This window comes from Ambystoma mexicanum, chromosome 6p (genome assembly GCF_040938575.1).
Source record: "Ambystoma mexicanum isolate Mex_15411 chromosome 6p, UKY_AmexF1_1, whole genome shotgun sequence".
NCBI lineage: Eukaryota > Metazoa > Chordata > Amphibia > Caudata > Ambystomatidae > Ambystoma > Ambystoma mexicanum.
Window position 1 is genome coordinate 1,211,679,969 of NC_090935.1, and position 18,487 is coordinate 1,211,698,455.

At 48.0% G+C, this 18,487-nt stretch overlaps 1 protein-coding gene across 1 annotated transcript in view; it reads right to left on the reverse strand.

Annotated features, from left to right (window-relative positions):
- The window catches only part of KIF27 (kinesin family member 27), a 1,764,776-nt gene that overhangs the window by 1,341,027 nt on the left and 405,262 nt on the right, over nt 1-18,487 (reverse strand). Inside the window, exon 5 of the mRNA XM_069625864.1 lies at nt 10,985-11,128. Coding sequence (XP_069481965.1) covers nt 10,985-11,128 — 144 coding nt within the window. The remainder of the gene's footprint in view (nt 1-10,984; nt 11,129-18,487) is intronic.

Sequence of the window (18,487 nt, forward strand, 5' to 3'; positions counted from 1 at the left end):
GCCGCTACACTTTCCTTGAATGGCCGCTACCCTCTCCTCAGAGGGTGATGCCAGGCAGGACACTGTATTGAGTCTGGCTCCTGGGAACAGTGCGTTCTACGATGGTTTTAAGCAGGACTTTGGATAGTTGATAGAGGACCCCAGATTCATCAGCAGCTGGACGGTCGCCTCCGTGTGTCCGACGGGCAAATCTTGCGAGCGGGCCTAGATGAGCCAGTCGTCGAGGTATGGGTATACGAGTATCCCCCTTAGATGCAGATGGGACACCACCGGTGCCAGGCACTTTATGAACACTCTGGGGGCCAACTTCAATCCGACAGGTAGGGCCCTGAACTGGTAGTCCTGTCCCTTCACCAAGAAGCGTAGAAACTTTCGGTGTTTTCGGTAAATGGGGATGTGGAAGTAGGCGTCCTCAAGGTCCAACGACGTCAAGCAGTCGCCTTTTTCCAGTTGGCTAAGCACGTGTTGCAATGTGACCATCCTGAATTTTTGGGATATACGGTATTTGTTCAGACATTGCAGGTCTAGAATGGGCCTCCGGTCTGACCAAAAAGTATCTAGAATAGACTATGGAGCCCCGGAGTCGCTGGGGAACTAGCTCTATCTCCCCTTTTCGCAGAATGACCCGTACCTCCACCAAGAGCTGAAGCATGTGTTGCTCCTGACGGGCCACCAGAGGGATTTGCAGACACCTGCGCTGAAACGCCTGGGTATGTTCTTGGGTGAGAGCGTCCAGCACCCATCTGTTGATGGTGATCTTTTCTCACTCGCTGACAAACCTCGTCAGCCAACCTCCGACCGGGGAGCACAAGTGGGGGCCAGATGTCCTGGCCGGTTCAGACTTGCTTTGGTGCCGGTGTCCTGCCTTCTGGGCGAAGCTGTCCTCCTCCACCGTATACCTGGGAACGGCCTCTGTAGGCTTCCTGAATCGGGGATCTGGAAGGCTGACAGTACAATGAGGAGAATCCTTTTGAAGACCTGCTCGCTCGACTTTCCTCTGGAGGCGCGAAAAGAAGAGCAGTGCTGCTGGAGGGTGCCCAGGGAACGGGCCGTCTCTGTGTCCGCCTTGATGGCCTGTAGGGACTCGTTGACGACCTTCCCGAAAAAGGTTATCTCCATCAAAAAAAAGGCATGTCCAGTACCTTCGCTTGGACCTCCTGGCGGAAATTTGTGGCCTTCATCCATCCTTGGCGAAGGCAGACACCGTTCCCCATCTGCTGAAAAACTGTGTTGGCAATTTCCAGCGCCACTGTGATGGCGTGATCCGACGCTACCTCCCTTTCCTGGAAGAGAGGGATTGCCTCAATCTTCTTGTCATCGGAGAGGAACTCCAAAATCGGCCCAATCTTCTACCACAGCTCCCTGTTGTACCTGGCTAGGATCGTCAGTGCGTTGGCCACCTTGATAGTGGATGCTGTGGTGTAAATCGTCTTCCTCCACATGGCCTCCATCTTCTTACCCTCACTTTCAGGAGGGACTGAAGACGACGAGGACGGGTTAGCCAACCTTTTCCTCGCGGCTGCTGAAACCACTGAATCCGGCGATGGTTGCGACCTCAGGCACTTGGGTGTGGATTCGAGCACACAATACTTATTCTCCAGCCTATGCCATTTGGGCAGAGCCGTGCAAGGGTTTTTAAAGAGGACCAGGCCCTCCCACAAGTCATCCAGAAGGGGCACCACCACGATTGTCTTCTTCTTGGCCTCACGCCCAGGTACAAGAAACCCTCCTTCCTGGTTTCTTCGGGCACAAGCTGGAATAGCTTGGAGGCACTGGTGATCATGGAATGGAACAATCCCTACTCACCCAGTGGGGACGCCCTAGGCTGCGGAGACCCGCCGCCCGCTGCAAAGATATCGGTGTCATCATCCGTCGTCGTTGTGGCCGTATTCGTCCCCGTACCTGTGTCTGGGTCTGCTGGGGTTGTGGGGCCCAACGCTGATGTGGAGGCTGAAATGGGGGCATCAGATGACGCTTCCTCTTTTGGATCTCTGACACCAAGGTGTAGAGGGTTGACAAGATGTCCAGAGACGCATCCCTCGGCTGAGCTGGCGTGATCAGAACACTAAGCCCTGCATCATCATCCCCGTCCTCGTCCTCCTCTTCCACGTCCTCGAGGACTGTGTGTAAGGACTCCAGGTCCTCGTCATCTGTGGACAAAACTTCCATAGTTTGGCCCACAGCCTGGGACTGATGTGGGGCCTCCTTGCCCCCCCCCCTGTTTTTTCTACCCTGAGGGATCAGGACAGGGTTCTCAGACTGTGTCCCCTTCTCTGGCGTGCCAACAGACTTTGCCAAAGTCACTGTGGCTGTTTCGTGCCTCGGGGCAGAGATACCTTCTGCGCTGCGGGGGCTACCTTCACCAGGTCAGCCCCCTTAGCCTTCGTGAGAGCAGCCACCACCAACCCCATTGTCGACAAAGTCGTATCCTGTGCAGATTGGGCCTTCTTGGGCAGTGTGGCCTTCTCCTCTGTATGTGGCTTCTCAGGCTTGTCCTGCAGTTTAGCCGGGTTGGATGATTTCCTATTCAAGTAGGAGCTCGATTGCCGGCTGGCAATGGAGTCGAAGGGTGATGGCGATCACGCCCTGTACACTGTGGGATCCACTTCCGCTGCGACCCCTGTGAACCTGTACTTGCAGTTCCTGACCTTGTCTTGGGCCCCCACGGATAAGGTGCCCTGAAAGGACATGGAAGACCGCTCCTGGGGCCGGCCGGTCCTGTGTGACGCACCCTGTTTGGAACACGGGGCAGAGGTCTTGGCGTTCAGCCACAACGCCAGTCTACTGTGCCTATCCTTCGTCGTCTTCTTGGAGAAACCGAGGTATATTTTGCATTCTCCTTCCTTGTGGTTTGGATGCAGACAGTTGAGGCATTGAAGGTGCTTGTCTTCAACAAAAACATTCCGTAGCCCGCACTTGGTGCAGGACTTGAAGAGGGATCTTCCTTTCTTCCTTCTCCTTTGTCATGGTCGGAGGGCACGAAGTAGGCCCAATGCCTTCTGGAAACTTCGACAATCTTCTCCCTTGAAGGGTGTGGAAATTCAGCAATAACTGAACCCCGTAGAGCAAACTCAAGGACTCCCAACACTGAAGCGTGCAGTAAAGATCTGAAGAAGGCTGCCAGGGGAGTGGCTTAGGGAGAGGACTATCATTGGATGGGGGCAGTATGACCCAGAGGACAGTGATTGGTTTAAAGTAGAAATACAGTTTGTAAGTGAAAGTGAAACGGTTTTCAGCCTCACAAAGGGGAATATTCATGAGCGTGTGAATCCATGTCAGACCCCATGCTGGAGAACCAATGACACCATACAATCCTGGAGCTGAAGGGCCTGGAACATCTGCGAAAGAGTGACCATCTTGAACTTGTCCTTCCTGAAGCACTTGTTCAAGCATCTCAAGTCCAAGATGGGTTGCACCCCTATGTCCTTTTTGGGGATCAGAAAATAAGGAGACGACCAGCCTTGATTCCTTTCCGCTACAGGTACCTGTTCGATAGCACCTTTCTCCAACAGTGTCTGAACTTCCTGGAGAAGGAGCGGATCTGGTACTTTCAAGGACTGGTTTTGCGGGGGACAGTTTGGAGGTTTCTTTAGAAAAGGAAGGCAGTAACCATGGGCGATAGTTTGGAGAGCCTAAGCATCTGATGTAGTTCTTCGCTATTCCATCAGATGCTGGGTTTATCTGCGTCCTACTGAAGTAAGATGCTTTAAGTCTTTAAAGCGGATTTGGGTTAACGGTTGGAGCAGAAGGCAAGAAAGCAGCTGCTGTGGCAGCTCTTCGGCCACATCCTTGACCGCTCGGCGGTTGCCTTCTCTGTCCCCACTGTGAAAACTGTCCTCTTGTTATTCCCACAGAGTAATAGTTGCAAAAAGAACAACTTTTCCATCCTTGGTTGGAAAACGGAGCTGTCTGACCTTGCTGAGGCTGTCTAATTACCAGACTCAGATTTTGCTGCAGCCTTAGATGTTTGCAACTTTTCAATGCTTTCATCTGCCTTAAATCCAAACAAATATGATCCTTCAAAAGGCATATCTAACAGCCTGGCTTGTACATCGGGAGCAAATCGAACAGTGTACAGTTCCTGAAGCCATAGAGCAGCTAATGCAATCTGTGGTATCTAAACTTGACTGCAAAGATTGACACATAGCGTCTTTCCCGTCCTGAACCAGTCTCATGAAACCATCCCTTTCTTCACCCTCTGGGATGTATTTGGATGCCATAGCAATTACCTCGCACAGTTTGTAGGTAAACTTTGCCAATGCACAGGTTGTATTGGCTACTTCCTGCAGAGAAGACTTTTATCCCCATTACAGTATAGCCTTTTGCCTTCCCTATCAGGAGGCACCGTGGAATAGGCCACTCTTTACAGGCAGCTGTAGCTGCCTGTACAACAAGGCTCTGGGGACTCAGATGTTCAGAAAGAAAATCATGGTCCAATGAAGGTCTATATTTATTATTCTTGACTGAAGTATGAAAAGGGAGAATTGGGCCCTTAGGTGACCCCTAATCCAAAATATCTGTAAGGTCATTCTTTTCGTACTCCACAGTCAAAGTACGCCAGCCCAGATAATCTATCACCTTTGCCATTACTGATCTATATGAAGAATCAGCATACCTTGGGGTACCAAATTCAACTTCTGGAGAAGTCTTAGTTACTTACCTGTAACTGTATTTCTCCAGCATTGGTATTTTTCAAAGATTCACATGCTTGAATATTCCCTGTCTTCAGACTGGGAATCCTTGGTAATTTAATTAATAAAAATACTAAAAAATGTCTTCCTTAGGAAGAGAAAAAACTACACCCAAAGAGCCAATAGAGCCTGTGTAGTCCTTCACTTGTGTAGTCCCTCCACTTCCTTTGGTCCTTTTAGGCCCCAAACAATGAGGTGGCAGGGCTTAGGCTCCACCCCAGTCAGCCATCTTCAGATTTTGAACCGTGAAGGTTATTAACAGATGACTGACTGGAGATGGAGCAGCCTCTCCCCAGAGGAGGAGGGCGGGCGCCTGTGAATCTATGAAAGCTACCAATGCTGGAGAAATACAGTTACAGATAAGTAACTTTCAGCATTGGATCTTTCATAGATTCACATGCTTGAATAGAATAGCAAGCAGTCAAATATCATCTAACATGTCTGATAGCCGGAGGGTTGCACCTGTGGGTGCATGCACTATATAGATCTAGTGTACACAGTAAGGCAACCAGAAAAAAAAGTAGAGGGACGGTGGTTACAAACAAGAATCAAAGTCAAGGAACAAGAGGCTGCTCCTACCTTGGGTGAATAAATGCTCAAGCACTACTTGTCCTACCGGACATTCCCTTCCGCTGTCTTCTTCCAAGCAGTAATGCTGGGCAAACGCGTGGAGGGGGCTCCAAGGTGGCCACCCTGGCGGATGTCATTCAAAGACACTCCCGCCTGGAACGCAGTCGAGGCCGCTCTCGCTCTGGTGGAGTGTGCCGTAGGCGTGGCTGACAGAGGATTATTTCTGATTTGATGACAGTGAGTAATGCAACTGTAAACCCAACGTGCCAGACCTTGTTTTGATATGCATCGATCCTTGGTTCTTCCTGCAAAGGCGACAAAAAATCTTGGAGTCCTGAATTCTCTTGTTCTCTCAACGTAGAATTTGCGTGTCCTCGCCACATCTAGTGAATGCAGCGTCCACTCCGCTGCGGCTGTGTGGCTGCCAAAAAAAGTGGGCAAAACAATTCTTTCTGCTAAAATGGATTCAGACATGACCGTAGGAATAAATTTAGGGTGAGGTTGTAGACTGACCCTATCCTTGTGAAAGATTGTGACGGGCTCGGTGGATAGAGCTTGTAGCTCTCTGAAATGCCTGGACGAGGTGATAGCCACCAAGAAGGCTGTTTTCCACGATAAAAACATAATTTCACACCTGTGACTAGGTTCATAAGGTGCTCTCATTAGCGTGGCTGAGACTGTGTTAAGACATCAGGCAAGAGCAATTTTCTCCGTTTGGGAAAAGAGCGCATAAGCCCTTTAATGAAAGTTTTGACCACCGGGTGTGCCACTAGAGTTTTGATGAGGCATGGTGGTATAAGAGGAGATGGCCGAAAGATGGACCTTGATGGAAGAATGGGCCAAACCATTCCTTGCTAAATGTAGAAGGTAAGATCTGTTCTGCAGATGTCAATAAGGGATCTGTACCAGCTTCTGAACACCAGGATCTGAACCATTTCAATTTCCTATTATATGTCCATCTGGTGGACAGAGCCCTGGCACATTGTAGTATACCCCTTCATTTGGGGTCTAGGACGAGATCGCGGAATTTTCACTGCTGAGGAGCCAGCACCGGAGGGACAGGCTGGCCGAATTGTGTCGCCCCTGTGTTGAGACAACAGGTGCGGGTGAGGCTGGAGGCGAAATGGCTTCTGCAGTGCTAGTTGAAGGAGTGCAGGGTACCAAATCTGGCGTGCCCACGTTGGTGCTATCAGTATAATTGTGCAGGGTTGTTTATCTTGCGCAGCACCCGCAGGATTAAAGGTGTCGAAGGGAACCCGTAAAGGAATTTCCCCTTCCATTGTAAGGAGACTGCCTCCCCCAGGGAGTATTTATCAGGATCTGGAAGCAAACTGATCGCACTTCTTGTTTGCATGGGTGGAAACTAGGTCTATGGTGGGTTTTCCCCATCTGAGGAATAATCTGTTGAGGTTGCGGTCATTGATATCCCATTCGTGGGATTTAAGGAATTGTCGGATGAGTTTGCCTGCCAAAACATTGTCCTTGCCGGGGAGATGTTCTGCCCTCATGTGTATCTTGTGGAGTATTGCCCAGTTCCAGAGCTGTTGAGCATCCATCAAGAGGATCCTGGACCTGGTGCCACCCTGTTTGTTTGTGTAGTGCATTGACGTGGTATTGTCCGTCTGCACTGTCACCATCTTTCCGCAAACTACCGATAGGAAGGACCTTGGCACCCACCGGATGGCCCGGACATGGGGCCATCATGGCTCCAGCACATTTATGTGTAGACTGGCTTCTGCCGATGACCACACCCCACTGGCTTGTAAACTGCCTAGAAGGGCGCCCCAGCCCTTGAGTGAAGCATCCCTTCTCAAGAGTAGAGCGGACGCTCGTTACTGGAAGGGTAAACCTTGTAGAAGATGAGACTGTTTGGCCCACCATTTGAGGGCTTCGTGGAAATTTGTCGTGAGCTGCACAATGTCTTCCCATGATCCGCTGTGTTGAGCCCAATGGCCGTCCAGCTCCTCCTGAAGCAGTCTCATCTTCAGTCTACAATTCGGTACAAGGAAAATACAGGAGAAATCATGCCCAGGAGGGACTTGTAATGTCTGACAGTGGAACTTGTTCTCTTGTTGAACCATGCAATGAGATTTCGCATTGTGGCCACTCTGTCTGGAGAGCGGCGTACCCTCAGAATTCGAGTGTCCAGATCTGCTCCTAAGTAGATTGCAGTCTAAGCGGGTAGAGGTGACGATTCCTCCTCGTTGATCGAGAACCCCCCTAGATCCTGGAGTAGTCCCTTCTCCCTTGCCATGGCGGCAATTCGGGAGTGCGATGCGCCAAGAACAATACTGTTCCCAGCGTCGGCGGGGGACAACGCAGCGCAAGGTAAGTGGAGAAGGGGTGGGGGATGAGGATACGGAGTGCGCATGGATCACACTTACCGATTCCCGGTGAGGGAAGACGGCGGCCTCCCACTCTGAGGAGGCTCAAAGCGGGGTCTTAACCGATGTGGAAAAGATCCCATTCCGCGCCTCCTCATTGGCTGGGAGGCTGCCACACCCCCCTCGCTGGGTACCAATATATGATAAGACATGTTTTCAAGCTAACCACAATGGGCAATTTCTTTCCTCCACTTGCAGGAGGTGTTAGGCAGAAACCTGTGCAGTTCCCTCTGGGACCACTGCAAAAGATTTAAGACTACAGGTGTTTGGCAGTAAACCCACTTGGTAGCAGTCTGTACCACACAGATTCACTTGGTAGCTGTGGATGAGCAGTCAGACTTCCCTCAAGACGAGTTAGGCAGTGAATACAGAGTATTCACAATAGGTCAAAAGAACACAGTAGAACAAGCAAACACTGACCAGAGCTTGGTGTAAAAGAGAGATAATTATTTATTTAAAACCACATCTAATAAAACACACTGCCACTAATATTGAGCAGTTCAAAAACACAGTCACGAAAATATATACGCTCCCTTAAAAGAATATTAGACAAGTCTATAGTAAAGCCCCACTTATTTTCAGACAGCGGTGAGCGCTTAACGCAGGCGGCACTCTAATAATTCGGTTTAAAAGGGAGAGAAAGGCAGAACATAAATTGAAACAGATCCCAACACTTTTAAAAGAACACAGCAAGAGAGAAAGGCAGAATCAAACCGTGAAGTTAGAGTTCAGACAGCCGAATCCCCTTTAAGAGGATCGGAACAAAATGTGTCCAAGGTCACACGGTTGAAAAGAGCACAAGAGTCTCGAAAAGGTTCAGAAAGAAGTTGGACCAAAAGAAAGGGACCAGTTAGAGGGTCAAGGCGGCCAGCCCAGTCCAGAAAGTTAAGGGATTATTATTACCTTGTAGCAATCTTTAGAAAGGGAGGCCTGGCCGACACGGTACCTTAAAGTGGTGAGAATACTCCAGCGGGGGCAGTTGTTCCTGGCAGCGGGTGCAAGTCGGTGCTTCGTCCGGAGGAAGAGAGGATCTCGTCGGGGAGGAAAGCAGGAGTCTGTTGCACTGCTAGGGAAGAAACCAGCCGCGGAGTTCTCAGTTAAAAGGAGCGGTCCTTTTATTCGCGGTCCAGTGGTAAGTGGCTAACCGGTTGCCGGGGTGCTTGGCACGGTCAATTCGACCACAAGACGTCTGGGATACGAGAAAAAGAAGGTAAACTGGTTGTGCCCACCAGTCAGGGGAAGAAGACTCTCCAGCCGGGAGATCTTCTCTGTCGTCGGGAAGTGGTGAGTCGGTTCCGCAGGGCTCCACCGGTGGTGTCGTCGTAGCAGGTCGGCTCAGCTTCTCCCTCGTTGGATTTTCAGGTCCTGTGGCGACTTCTAAAGTTCCAGTCCCAAAAGCCCTGCTTTTATGCAGCACACCCCCATTCACTCAGCCTAGCTGTCAATCAAACATGCTAAGTGGTGAGCCGGCCGATTCACCACTTGGGCCAATCACACAAGAGTGCGACTTGAGTTACCAAGGTAACTCAGTCCAGGGTGCCTAAACCCCCTCCCACACCCCCTCTGGTACCCAGACAGAGTGGCACCACTTTTGGAGGCTTCTGTGGAGAAGCCCGCCAAAAAGTGTAACAAAGGGCTCGACTTGGGTTGGAGTCACAGAAGAGAACACAAACGCCATTTTAGAATCGAGTTCTGGCAAAAAATACCAACCGGCGAATTAATATTAAATAAATAAACCGGCGGTATGTTCGAGGCTATGAGAATTAAATAATTAAAGTTGGTAGCCTCGAACAGTGGGAAAATCCCATAGGGATAGATTCGCGGTCGAATATAAAAAGTAGTATCCACTGCCACCAGCCAAAACTCGATCAGGGGGGACGGAGACGTGCCCCCTCGACTAACAGACCCCAGGGCAATCGAATTGCCCCAACCAGTACGTCCACAATATGATGGTTTGTACTGGTTTCTGTTCATAATTTGGGACTAGTAAAGCCAATGGTGACTTTACATGCCCTGGGAGACAGTAGTCAGTCCCAGGGTATGGAGTCTATGGTGGGGGGTCACTATGACACCCCTGTGTTACTGCACGGAGGGTGACTCACTAGGTTAGGAAATTCAGCCTAAACAGAGAATTCTCCCTAACAGGAGGTAAGAGTACAAGTTTCATGTAAAGGCTCATTTTTTTCTCAAATCTAAGGAGTATGAAGCCTTATTAACCTAGTTTCTCCAACTAAAAAAAAGGTCTGAGGTCTCTTTCCCACTCCCCAAAGAAAATATTTCATGACGTTTGTCAAATTATTGCTTTCAGTAGTGTTTTGACAACACAGTAAGAATAGTGGGGACATTCATTCCATAAAAAAGAGGTAAGTACTTTACTTGATGTTAGCCTTACCTACAGCCTGCATCTACTTCCTTTAATGACAATATTAGACACCTTAAGTAGCAACTTGTGCTGACAGCTTTAATATCTGCCAGCCCTAGGCTCCTCGCTATACCCAAATGCACATGCAAAGAACACTCACTAAGCATTAATGTGCGAGGGTCACACAGATATTCAGAGCCTGATTCAGAGCTCCGTTTAAAATTAGAAAAGCGTCACTTCAAGATGGAATGACACTTTTCGTATTTAATCCATATTCTGTATTAAATATAGGCCTCTGGCCGCTTTCATTAAAGAACAAAATCTGGTTCACATTCGAAAAAATACCGATCCTCAACAGATAAACACTTTTCTAATTCGCGTGGAGCTGCGAATCAGACCCTAAGAGCCCTATTCAGAGGTCCGTGTTAAAATAGAAATGTCTCGTTCCAAGCAGGAACTAAACATTTTTTATAAGCACCATAATCTGACCAAAAAAATGTATGTGGTGTACTGAGATGAGCGCCTCAGTATTTGCCTGTGCCCGATTTACGGTATGATAAACAGCCCTAGCAACCATCAGGAATGCAGGGCAGGCACCTCGAGAGAATTCTCCTAGTAAAGCCTGGGTTCTGCATATTAAAAAAGGAGTTAAAATATGGCAACAGTCGTTCCCATCTCCTGCACAAGTTTTTCTCTAATAATGAAAGCTCGTTTGTCTGCAGCACCAGTTTTCTTGTTTACTGCTCAGCTTCCCGCGACACTTTTGCACATGGCTCAGAATCAGGCCGTCACTCTCTAATGCACTTAACCAGGGTCTTGATTTGCGGGACGAGCCATTGGTGTTCTATAGTCTCCTTCCTTCCCACGTTTGTACATATAGTTTTAGTACATGTCCTTGTACTGGCCACATTCTGTTCTGTTCACAAACATAGGTAATGGAGACAGCTGTGCATAATTGTGTAACATGGTTGGCATACCTGTAATCTGTTGGTCTCTTCTGCGTCCTTCAATGAGAGCTGATATTCTTGATTTTCCTGCAGCAGAGCTTCCATTTGATCTTGCAGTTCCTTCTTCTCCAACTGATTTTGACTAAATACGTCTTCATCTGCAGCTAAAGCATCCTAGATTAACACCAAGCAAAACCAGAAAGATAATGCGAGACTAAGCGTTACAGGTCTTCAACTTAGAACTCAAATTCATTAACATGTCCTGTACATGGCAAGGGGATGTGTTCTCAAACAGTGACCGCATAGGTTGAAGTAATGGACAAGCTTAGACTTGGGAGATGAGCAATCATAACACCCTTCATGGCCATTCATGATCAGCTAGCATTGCATTTTGATCTCTGCATTGTAAGCACCATGTTAACAGTGCCCACAACTAGTTCATCAAAGGGGTAAAGAGACATTACGCACAACTTTGCAAATCACAGGTGGCATCCATATTAAGAAAGTATACTCACTTTGTTATAAAAAGGTTCTCCTTAAAACTACCCACTCCGTGGAAAATCAGCCACTGTTCTAAATAGGAAAGCACTCCCGCGTGGAAAAATAATGGGTCTTTCTCAGAGGATCTCGATCATCCCACAACAGGAACGTTGTGCATCTCAATGAAGGAAGGTTGTCGAGGTATGACTAGAGTTTGTGCATTTCATTGGTGCAGCGTCGGAATCCCAACTTTCTGAGTGGCGATTGTGCATGTAACTGAGAGAAGCTTGAACTTCTAGCTGGAAAAAGTTTGTGCATCACTCTCAAAGAAACTAGGGAATCCCATGAATGGCACCTGTACAGTAATTCGGCATCACACGGATATCTTATTTTATATGTACCTTCATGGGATATACGTCCTGAAATAAAGGTGTCATTGTTATGGCTACGTGTGTAAGCCTTTCATCCTTTCACTGCAGATTAAATGTGTATCCATGAATGGCAATGTGTGGAAATGGTAACATTTGTTATCAACACTTTTGACACAATGTTTAAAAGATCGGGTGTCATCTTTGCACGACCTTCATTTTTGCGAAAATGTTTATGGGGGACACTGAAAATGAACTGCAAAGGAATTAGACACCACTTCAAACGTTACAGAATTCACAGCCTCCCTTTGGAGATTGATGGCCATTTACTATAAATGGCACTCTCCTCTGAAATTCCCACTTAGGTTTCTATAATCTATATCCATCTCGCATCTATCCCTCTCCTCTGTATATCTATGTATCAATTCCAGCTATCTGTCTTCTTTTTGGTATCTCTGTCTGTTTTTTTTTCTCTGTCTGAACTCCACCATTCCCTACTCTGGGCTACTCACGAATATTACAGAAAACAAAGGCTTTTTTTTTAGGTACATTTGCATTTCCTTCAGCACTGCTCATCATAGGGTCTTTGTAGTGATGACAAGAAGGGGAGGGGGCCTGGAAAGTCGGCAGTGGGTGGAGAGATATATAATGATCGTACACACTACCACCCAAGAGATTACAAGGGAAACACTCCACACACTGTAAAATGTGAAAGGTACTTGCCATAACAACAACAATGTTCCTAGTCCACAGCCTCTTTCCTTCATCCTTAGGGGATGTCCACCCACAGGATTGGATCCCTTGTCAAAGCAAAAAATCCCTAAGCAATTAAAAGAAGCTGGCAACACTCATGCACCGAACTTGGTTCAGCCCTCCCATGTCATAGTCACCAGTCCTTTCCCATCTGCCAATGACAGAATTGAAAGCTAACTTATTTAGAGGGGATAGAGGGAGGGCGTATGGAGGAAATGGGACTGTGGACAAGGCCTACAGTTGTCACTAATGTATACACTGCAATGTACCATTCTATTTTGTGAGTGTGTAGGACCGTTGACCTACACTGAACCAGATAACATCCATGCAGTAATGAGGAAAAAACAAGGAGAAATAGGCCCAACTGTCCGCTTTGCAGATGACATTGATAGTTGGCTATGAAATGCCACGGAGGCTGCCTTGGTTCTAAATATGTGAGTGTGCATGCCCATCAGAGAAAGCAACTTCAGAAACCTTTAAGCCTCCAGAATGTAGAATGTTACACTTCCAGCGATTAACGTTTTGGAGGTCTGCTTGACTGCTTCAGAGCCCTCACAGGTGACAAACAATTGAGTGAAATGTATTGGGCTTGTCCAGCAGGGTCCTGATAACTTTCAACATAGGCAGGGTTCTTTCTGAATCAGTAATTGGGGAAAAAAGTTCCTGTTTGATATGGAAATCATGTGAAACCTGGACAGAAAAGAGGGAAAGGTGCTCAGCACCACTTTGCCTTTGTGGAAAACCGGGGAAGGCTCCAACAGAGAAAGGGCCTGAATCAGGCTCACCGATTCCCCTGGCAAAGATAACTGAGCTTATGGCCCTTGGAACGTGCATCTGTCAGTGGATGGGATTACACCAGAATAATTTGGAGTCCAAATAACCGGACAAACTCAAGAAGATGGCAAGTTGCTGTTTTATTAGCAATTATCTAAAACAATGAACATCAACGGACGTACGCTCATACACTCAGCGATTTCCACAAAAAATACAATTATATACTTCTTTATGCATTAGAATGACATCATGCTACGTGGCAATAGTGAAAAACCTATCAAGGGTTGGGATTGCTTAAGGGACACATCTAGATATACAATCATCTAGGAGCTAGGTTTGTTATTGGCCGTCAGATATCAGGTGGACAACCTATGCCTACCTCTTGATACGTTGCATTTAAGAAAAATCAGTTACACAGTGTTTCTTTGGTTTCTCAAGCTACAAGATCCTTCGATATACAGACTGATACAATTGGTTTGGCACACTTGTGCCATGTCTGGAAGATTCGGTTCAATTAGTAGCACATAAGCCAAGACCAAGGTGCAAGTATATAGGACATGAGCTGCCCTACCACCCAATTATCCCAACATCTCTCATCACCCATGCCTTCTGCAATGAAATTCCCTTTGTACTTGGCCTTGCAGAGTATTCTTGTCCTAGGAATGCAATGGGAGTAAGAGCACTTGCTATCGACTATTGACAAAATTGCTTATGAACAATACCAGAAATTTGTAGAAAGTAATAATATTCTTGCTGAGGAACAATCTGGCTTTCGGGCCAATCATGGCACCGAGACAGCCCTTCTGATCTTCAGAATAAGATCGCGCTCATTATAGAGAATGGAAATCATGCACTCCTTCTCTTGCTAGATCTTTCCCCGGCATTTGATTTGAACAATCATGAATTCCTAGCTGAAGAACAAGTTACTTCTTACCTTGTAACGTTTATTCGATGGGATGTTCCTCCGATGTATTCCTTATCTTTGATAATTCGTCTCCAGCTTGCTGGCCTCGGAAATGTTTTCTCTGTAGAGGGCGCTGCGCGTCGACGTCCGCCGAGTCGATGTCCCTCGACAGCCACCGTATCGGCGCCAATGTCACCATGCCCATAAATAGCCACATGCGGCGTCCGTTGCTCAGTTCCGTTTTGTAGCAAAAGATAAGTCATACCTGAATTGGTTATTGACCTTGAAGGAGCGTAAACTGCAACCACAAGGGAAGTATTACTGCAGGGATGGATGGGAGGGGCGATAAGGAATAAGTCGGAGGAACATCCCATCGAAAGAACGTTACAAGGTAAGAAGTAACTTGTTCTTCAAAGGGATTGTGTCCTCTGACGTATTCCTTATCTTTGATAGACTCCCATAGCGGTGGCATGTAATTGGAGGTGGGAGTAATAATGTCATGTATCCCTTTTAGGAATGAACCAAATGTACAACGGCTTTGCCAAATCTGGTCTCTTGACTAGTGGAGGAATCCAGGTTGTAAAATCTTGTGAATGTATGTGCGGACGACCATGTGGCAGCCGCGCATATGTCTCGGACCGGTACCCCTCTTTGGAGGGCCGAAGAGGCTGCGATACCCCTGGTTGAATGAGCCCTAAGATTTTGGGGTGGCTATTTCCCTGCCAGTTAGTAACATTCCAGAATGGCCAAAATAATCCACCTGGAAATGGTCTGTTTTGTTATGGGTAGTCCCAACTTGTGTCCCGAGTATCCTACAAACAGTTGGTCTGCTTGCCTAATCCTAGCCAGTCTGCTGATGTAAAAGCTTAGAGCTGGCCTTGGGTCCAGCCTATGTAGCCTTTCTTCCTCTTTCAGCGGATGGGGAAGAGGGTAGAACGAAGGTAAGGTAATTTTCTGATTGATGTGAAATTCAGAAACCACCTTTGGGAGGAAATTAGGCTTCACCTGTAGGACAACTTTGACCTTATGGAAAATTGTATGGGGGGGGTTTACAAGAAAGAGCTTGTAATTCGCTCACCCTCCTAGCAGATGTTAGTGCTACTAATAGGACAGTTTTAAGAGTGAGAAATCTCAGCGAACAAGAGTGGAGTGGTTCGACGGGAGTACCCATTAGGAAATTTAAGACTAAATTTAAGTCCCATAAGGGAACTTGGAATGGTCTTGGAGGATAAACATTAGTTAATCCCTTGAGAAATTGTATTACTAGGGGTAGTTTGAAATACGATGGTTCCTCCGCAGTGTGCTTGAAGATTGATAGCGCTGCGAGAAAGCCTTTTACAGTGCCAACTTGAAGGCCCGAGTTTGCCAAGTAGAGTAGAAACGATAACACCGTTGGTGTACCACATGAAAAAGGGTCGATATTCTCTTCTCTACACCAGCTGCAAAATTTGTTCCAACGGCAGCGATATAAAGACTTTGTTGCTGGCCTTCTGGCCGAAAGCAACACCTCCATGACGTCATCAGGGAGGTCCCAATCCTTGTACCTCACCCTTTCAGAAGCCAAGCGTGAAGGTTGAGGGTTCTGATGTCTGGATGGAGAACCTGACCTCCCTTCTGTGAGAGAAGATTCTCTGAGTGGAAGACGGATTGGAGGGCAGATGGACATATCTAGAAGGTCCGGGTACCACGTTCTCCTGGCCCAGTCCGGGGCAATTAGGATCATGGTTTTCCGGAATCTTCTCAACCTCCTGATCATTTGAGGAATAACAGGGACTGGTGGAAACGCGTAAAGGAGTGGGAACTCCCAGTCCACTATGAACGCGTCCCCTAGAGCTCCTCTCGGGGGAAATTCCCTTGAACAGAACAGATCGCACTTCCTGTTGGTGCTGGTGGCGAACAGATCCACCTGAGGGGTTCCCCAAAGGGCGAAGATCTCTTGAAGGACGTCCTGAGATAGCTCCCACTCGTGGGAGACTGTGCTCTGCCTGCTCAGAGCGTCCGCTGTCAAGTTCTTCTCTCCGGCTAGGTGAACTGCCGATAGAGAGAATCCTTCCTGAATTGCCCAAAACCAGAGCTGCATTGCCTCTCTGCACAGTGGCAGTGACCCTACGCCTCCTCTTTTGTTGAGGTAGTGCATGGCCACTGTGTTGTCCGTCATTATCAGGACATTTCTCCCCTGTACTGATGGAAGGAAAGCTTTCTGCGCTAGTCTGATCGCTCTCAACTCCAATAGGTTGATGTGTAGTCTGGACTCAGATGGAGACCAACGACCGCTGATGGTCAAGTCGTTGGCATGGGCTCCTCACCCCGTGAGTGAGGCGTCTGTGACTACAGTTATCTCCGGCCATGCTTGCCAAAACAGTTCTCCTTTCAAGATGTTCTCTGGATAGGCCCACCACTGAAGGTCGTGGGCTACCTTGTCCGGAATCCGGAGGAGATCTGTCATTCTTCCTGAGTATTGTGACCTCTGGTTCCTTAGTGCCCACTGGAGAGATCTCATTCTCAGGCGAGCCTCTGGCACAAGGAAGATGCAGGATGCCATGAGGCCTAGCAATCTCAAAAAGTCGAAGGCTGGGAGATGTTGGGCATTTTGAAACTTGTTGACCATCTGCAGAATATCTTGAGCCCTCACCTCTGGTGGCGAGGCTTTTCCCAGGGAAGGGTCCAGGACCGCTCCGATGAACTGGTGTCTCTGTGATGGTATCATCTGTGACTTCTTAAAATTGAGGGAGAAGCCCAGTTTGTGAAGGAAGTGGCAGACATAATCTAGCTGGATCTGAGCTTGTTCCGAAGATACAGCTCTGATCAGCCAATCGTCCAAGTAGGGGTAGACGTGGATCCCTTCCCTCCTTAGACTTGCAGCCACTACCGACATTAGCTTGGTGAAGACCCTCGGGCGGAGGGCAGCCCAAATGGCAGAACTCGAAATTGATAATGACAGCCGCCAATTGCGAACCTCAGGTATCTCCTGTGTTTGAGATGGATTGGCACATGGAAATAAGCATCCTGGAGGTCCAGAGATGCCAGCCAGTCCTGGATCTGGAGGGCCTGAAGGATCTGAGAGAGAGTTACCATCTTGAACTTGTCCTTCCTGAGGAACTAGTTCAATTCTCGTAAGTCCAAGATGGGTCTCAGTCCTCCGTCCTTCTTCGGTATGAGAAAGTAGGGGGAGTACCAGCCCTTGTTCCTCTCCGCTACAGGTACCGGTTCTATGGCACCTTTCTCTAGCAGGTCTACAATTTCCTGCAAGAGGAGCGGATCTGGAACATTTAGAGAGCTGTGCCCCGGTGGATGACTCTGAGGGATGTGTAGAAAGGGTAGGCAGTAACCCTGGGCAACTGTCTCAAATGCCCAAGCATCTGACGTAATAGCCTGCCATTCCGTCAGATGGTGAGCTAACCTGCCCCCTACAGGTGTTTTGTGTGGAAAGACCTCAGAATGGTTTGGGGGTGGCTGATACAGATGCTGAGGGTAAAGAGGCACCTGCTGCGGCCTTAGTACTTTTGACCCGTCCACCTCGGGTGGATCTCCTTTGGCCTCTTTGAGCCGGCTGTCCTCTGCCTTTCCCAAATGCAGAATAATAGCTAAAGGACTTTCCTCTCCCAGAGGTTCCTGAGGGGCGAAAAGAAGTTTGGCGGATTGCAGCTCCTAAAGATTTTGCTGCTGCTTTAGAGGTTTGCAACTTTTCCAGACTGTCATCAGCCTTTTTACCGAATAAAGAAGAGCCGTCAAAGGGCATATTCAAAAGTCTGGCCTGTACATCTGGAGCAAAGCCAGACTTTCGCAACCACGCATGCCTGCGGATTGTAGTACTTGCCGCCATGGCCCTGCTGATAATGTCAGCGGAATGAAGAGATTCGCACATGGCATCTTTGCCATCTTTAATGATGTTAAGGAAGGCTTCCCTTTCCTCTCCTTCCGGTATGCAGTCAGCCGCTGATGAAGCACACTCCCACAGTGTGTGACTAAACCTGGCGAGCGTACAAGTGGCGTTGATGGACTTCAACGCCATACTACAAGCAGAAAAGACTTATTTTGCCATATAATCATACCTTTTGTCATCTCTATCCTGTGGGACAGTAGGGTAAGAGGATCTGCTGCTTGATGAAGTTGCCGCTTGAACCACCAGGCTCTCTGGAGTCGGGTGTTTTGATAAATATTCAGGGTCAGCCGCAGCTACCCTATACTTGGCTGACAATCTTTTATTGACTGCAGGGATAACCTCAGGAGTTTCCCCAATTTGATGAAATCTTC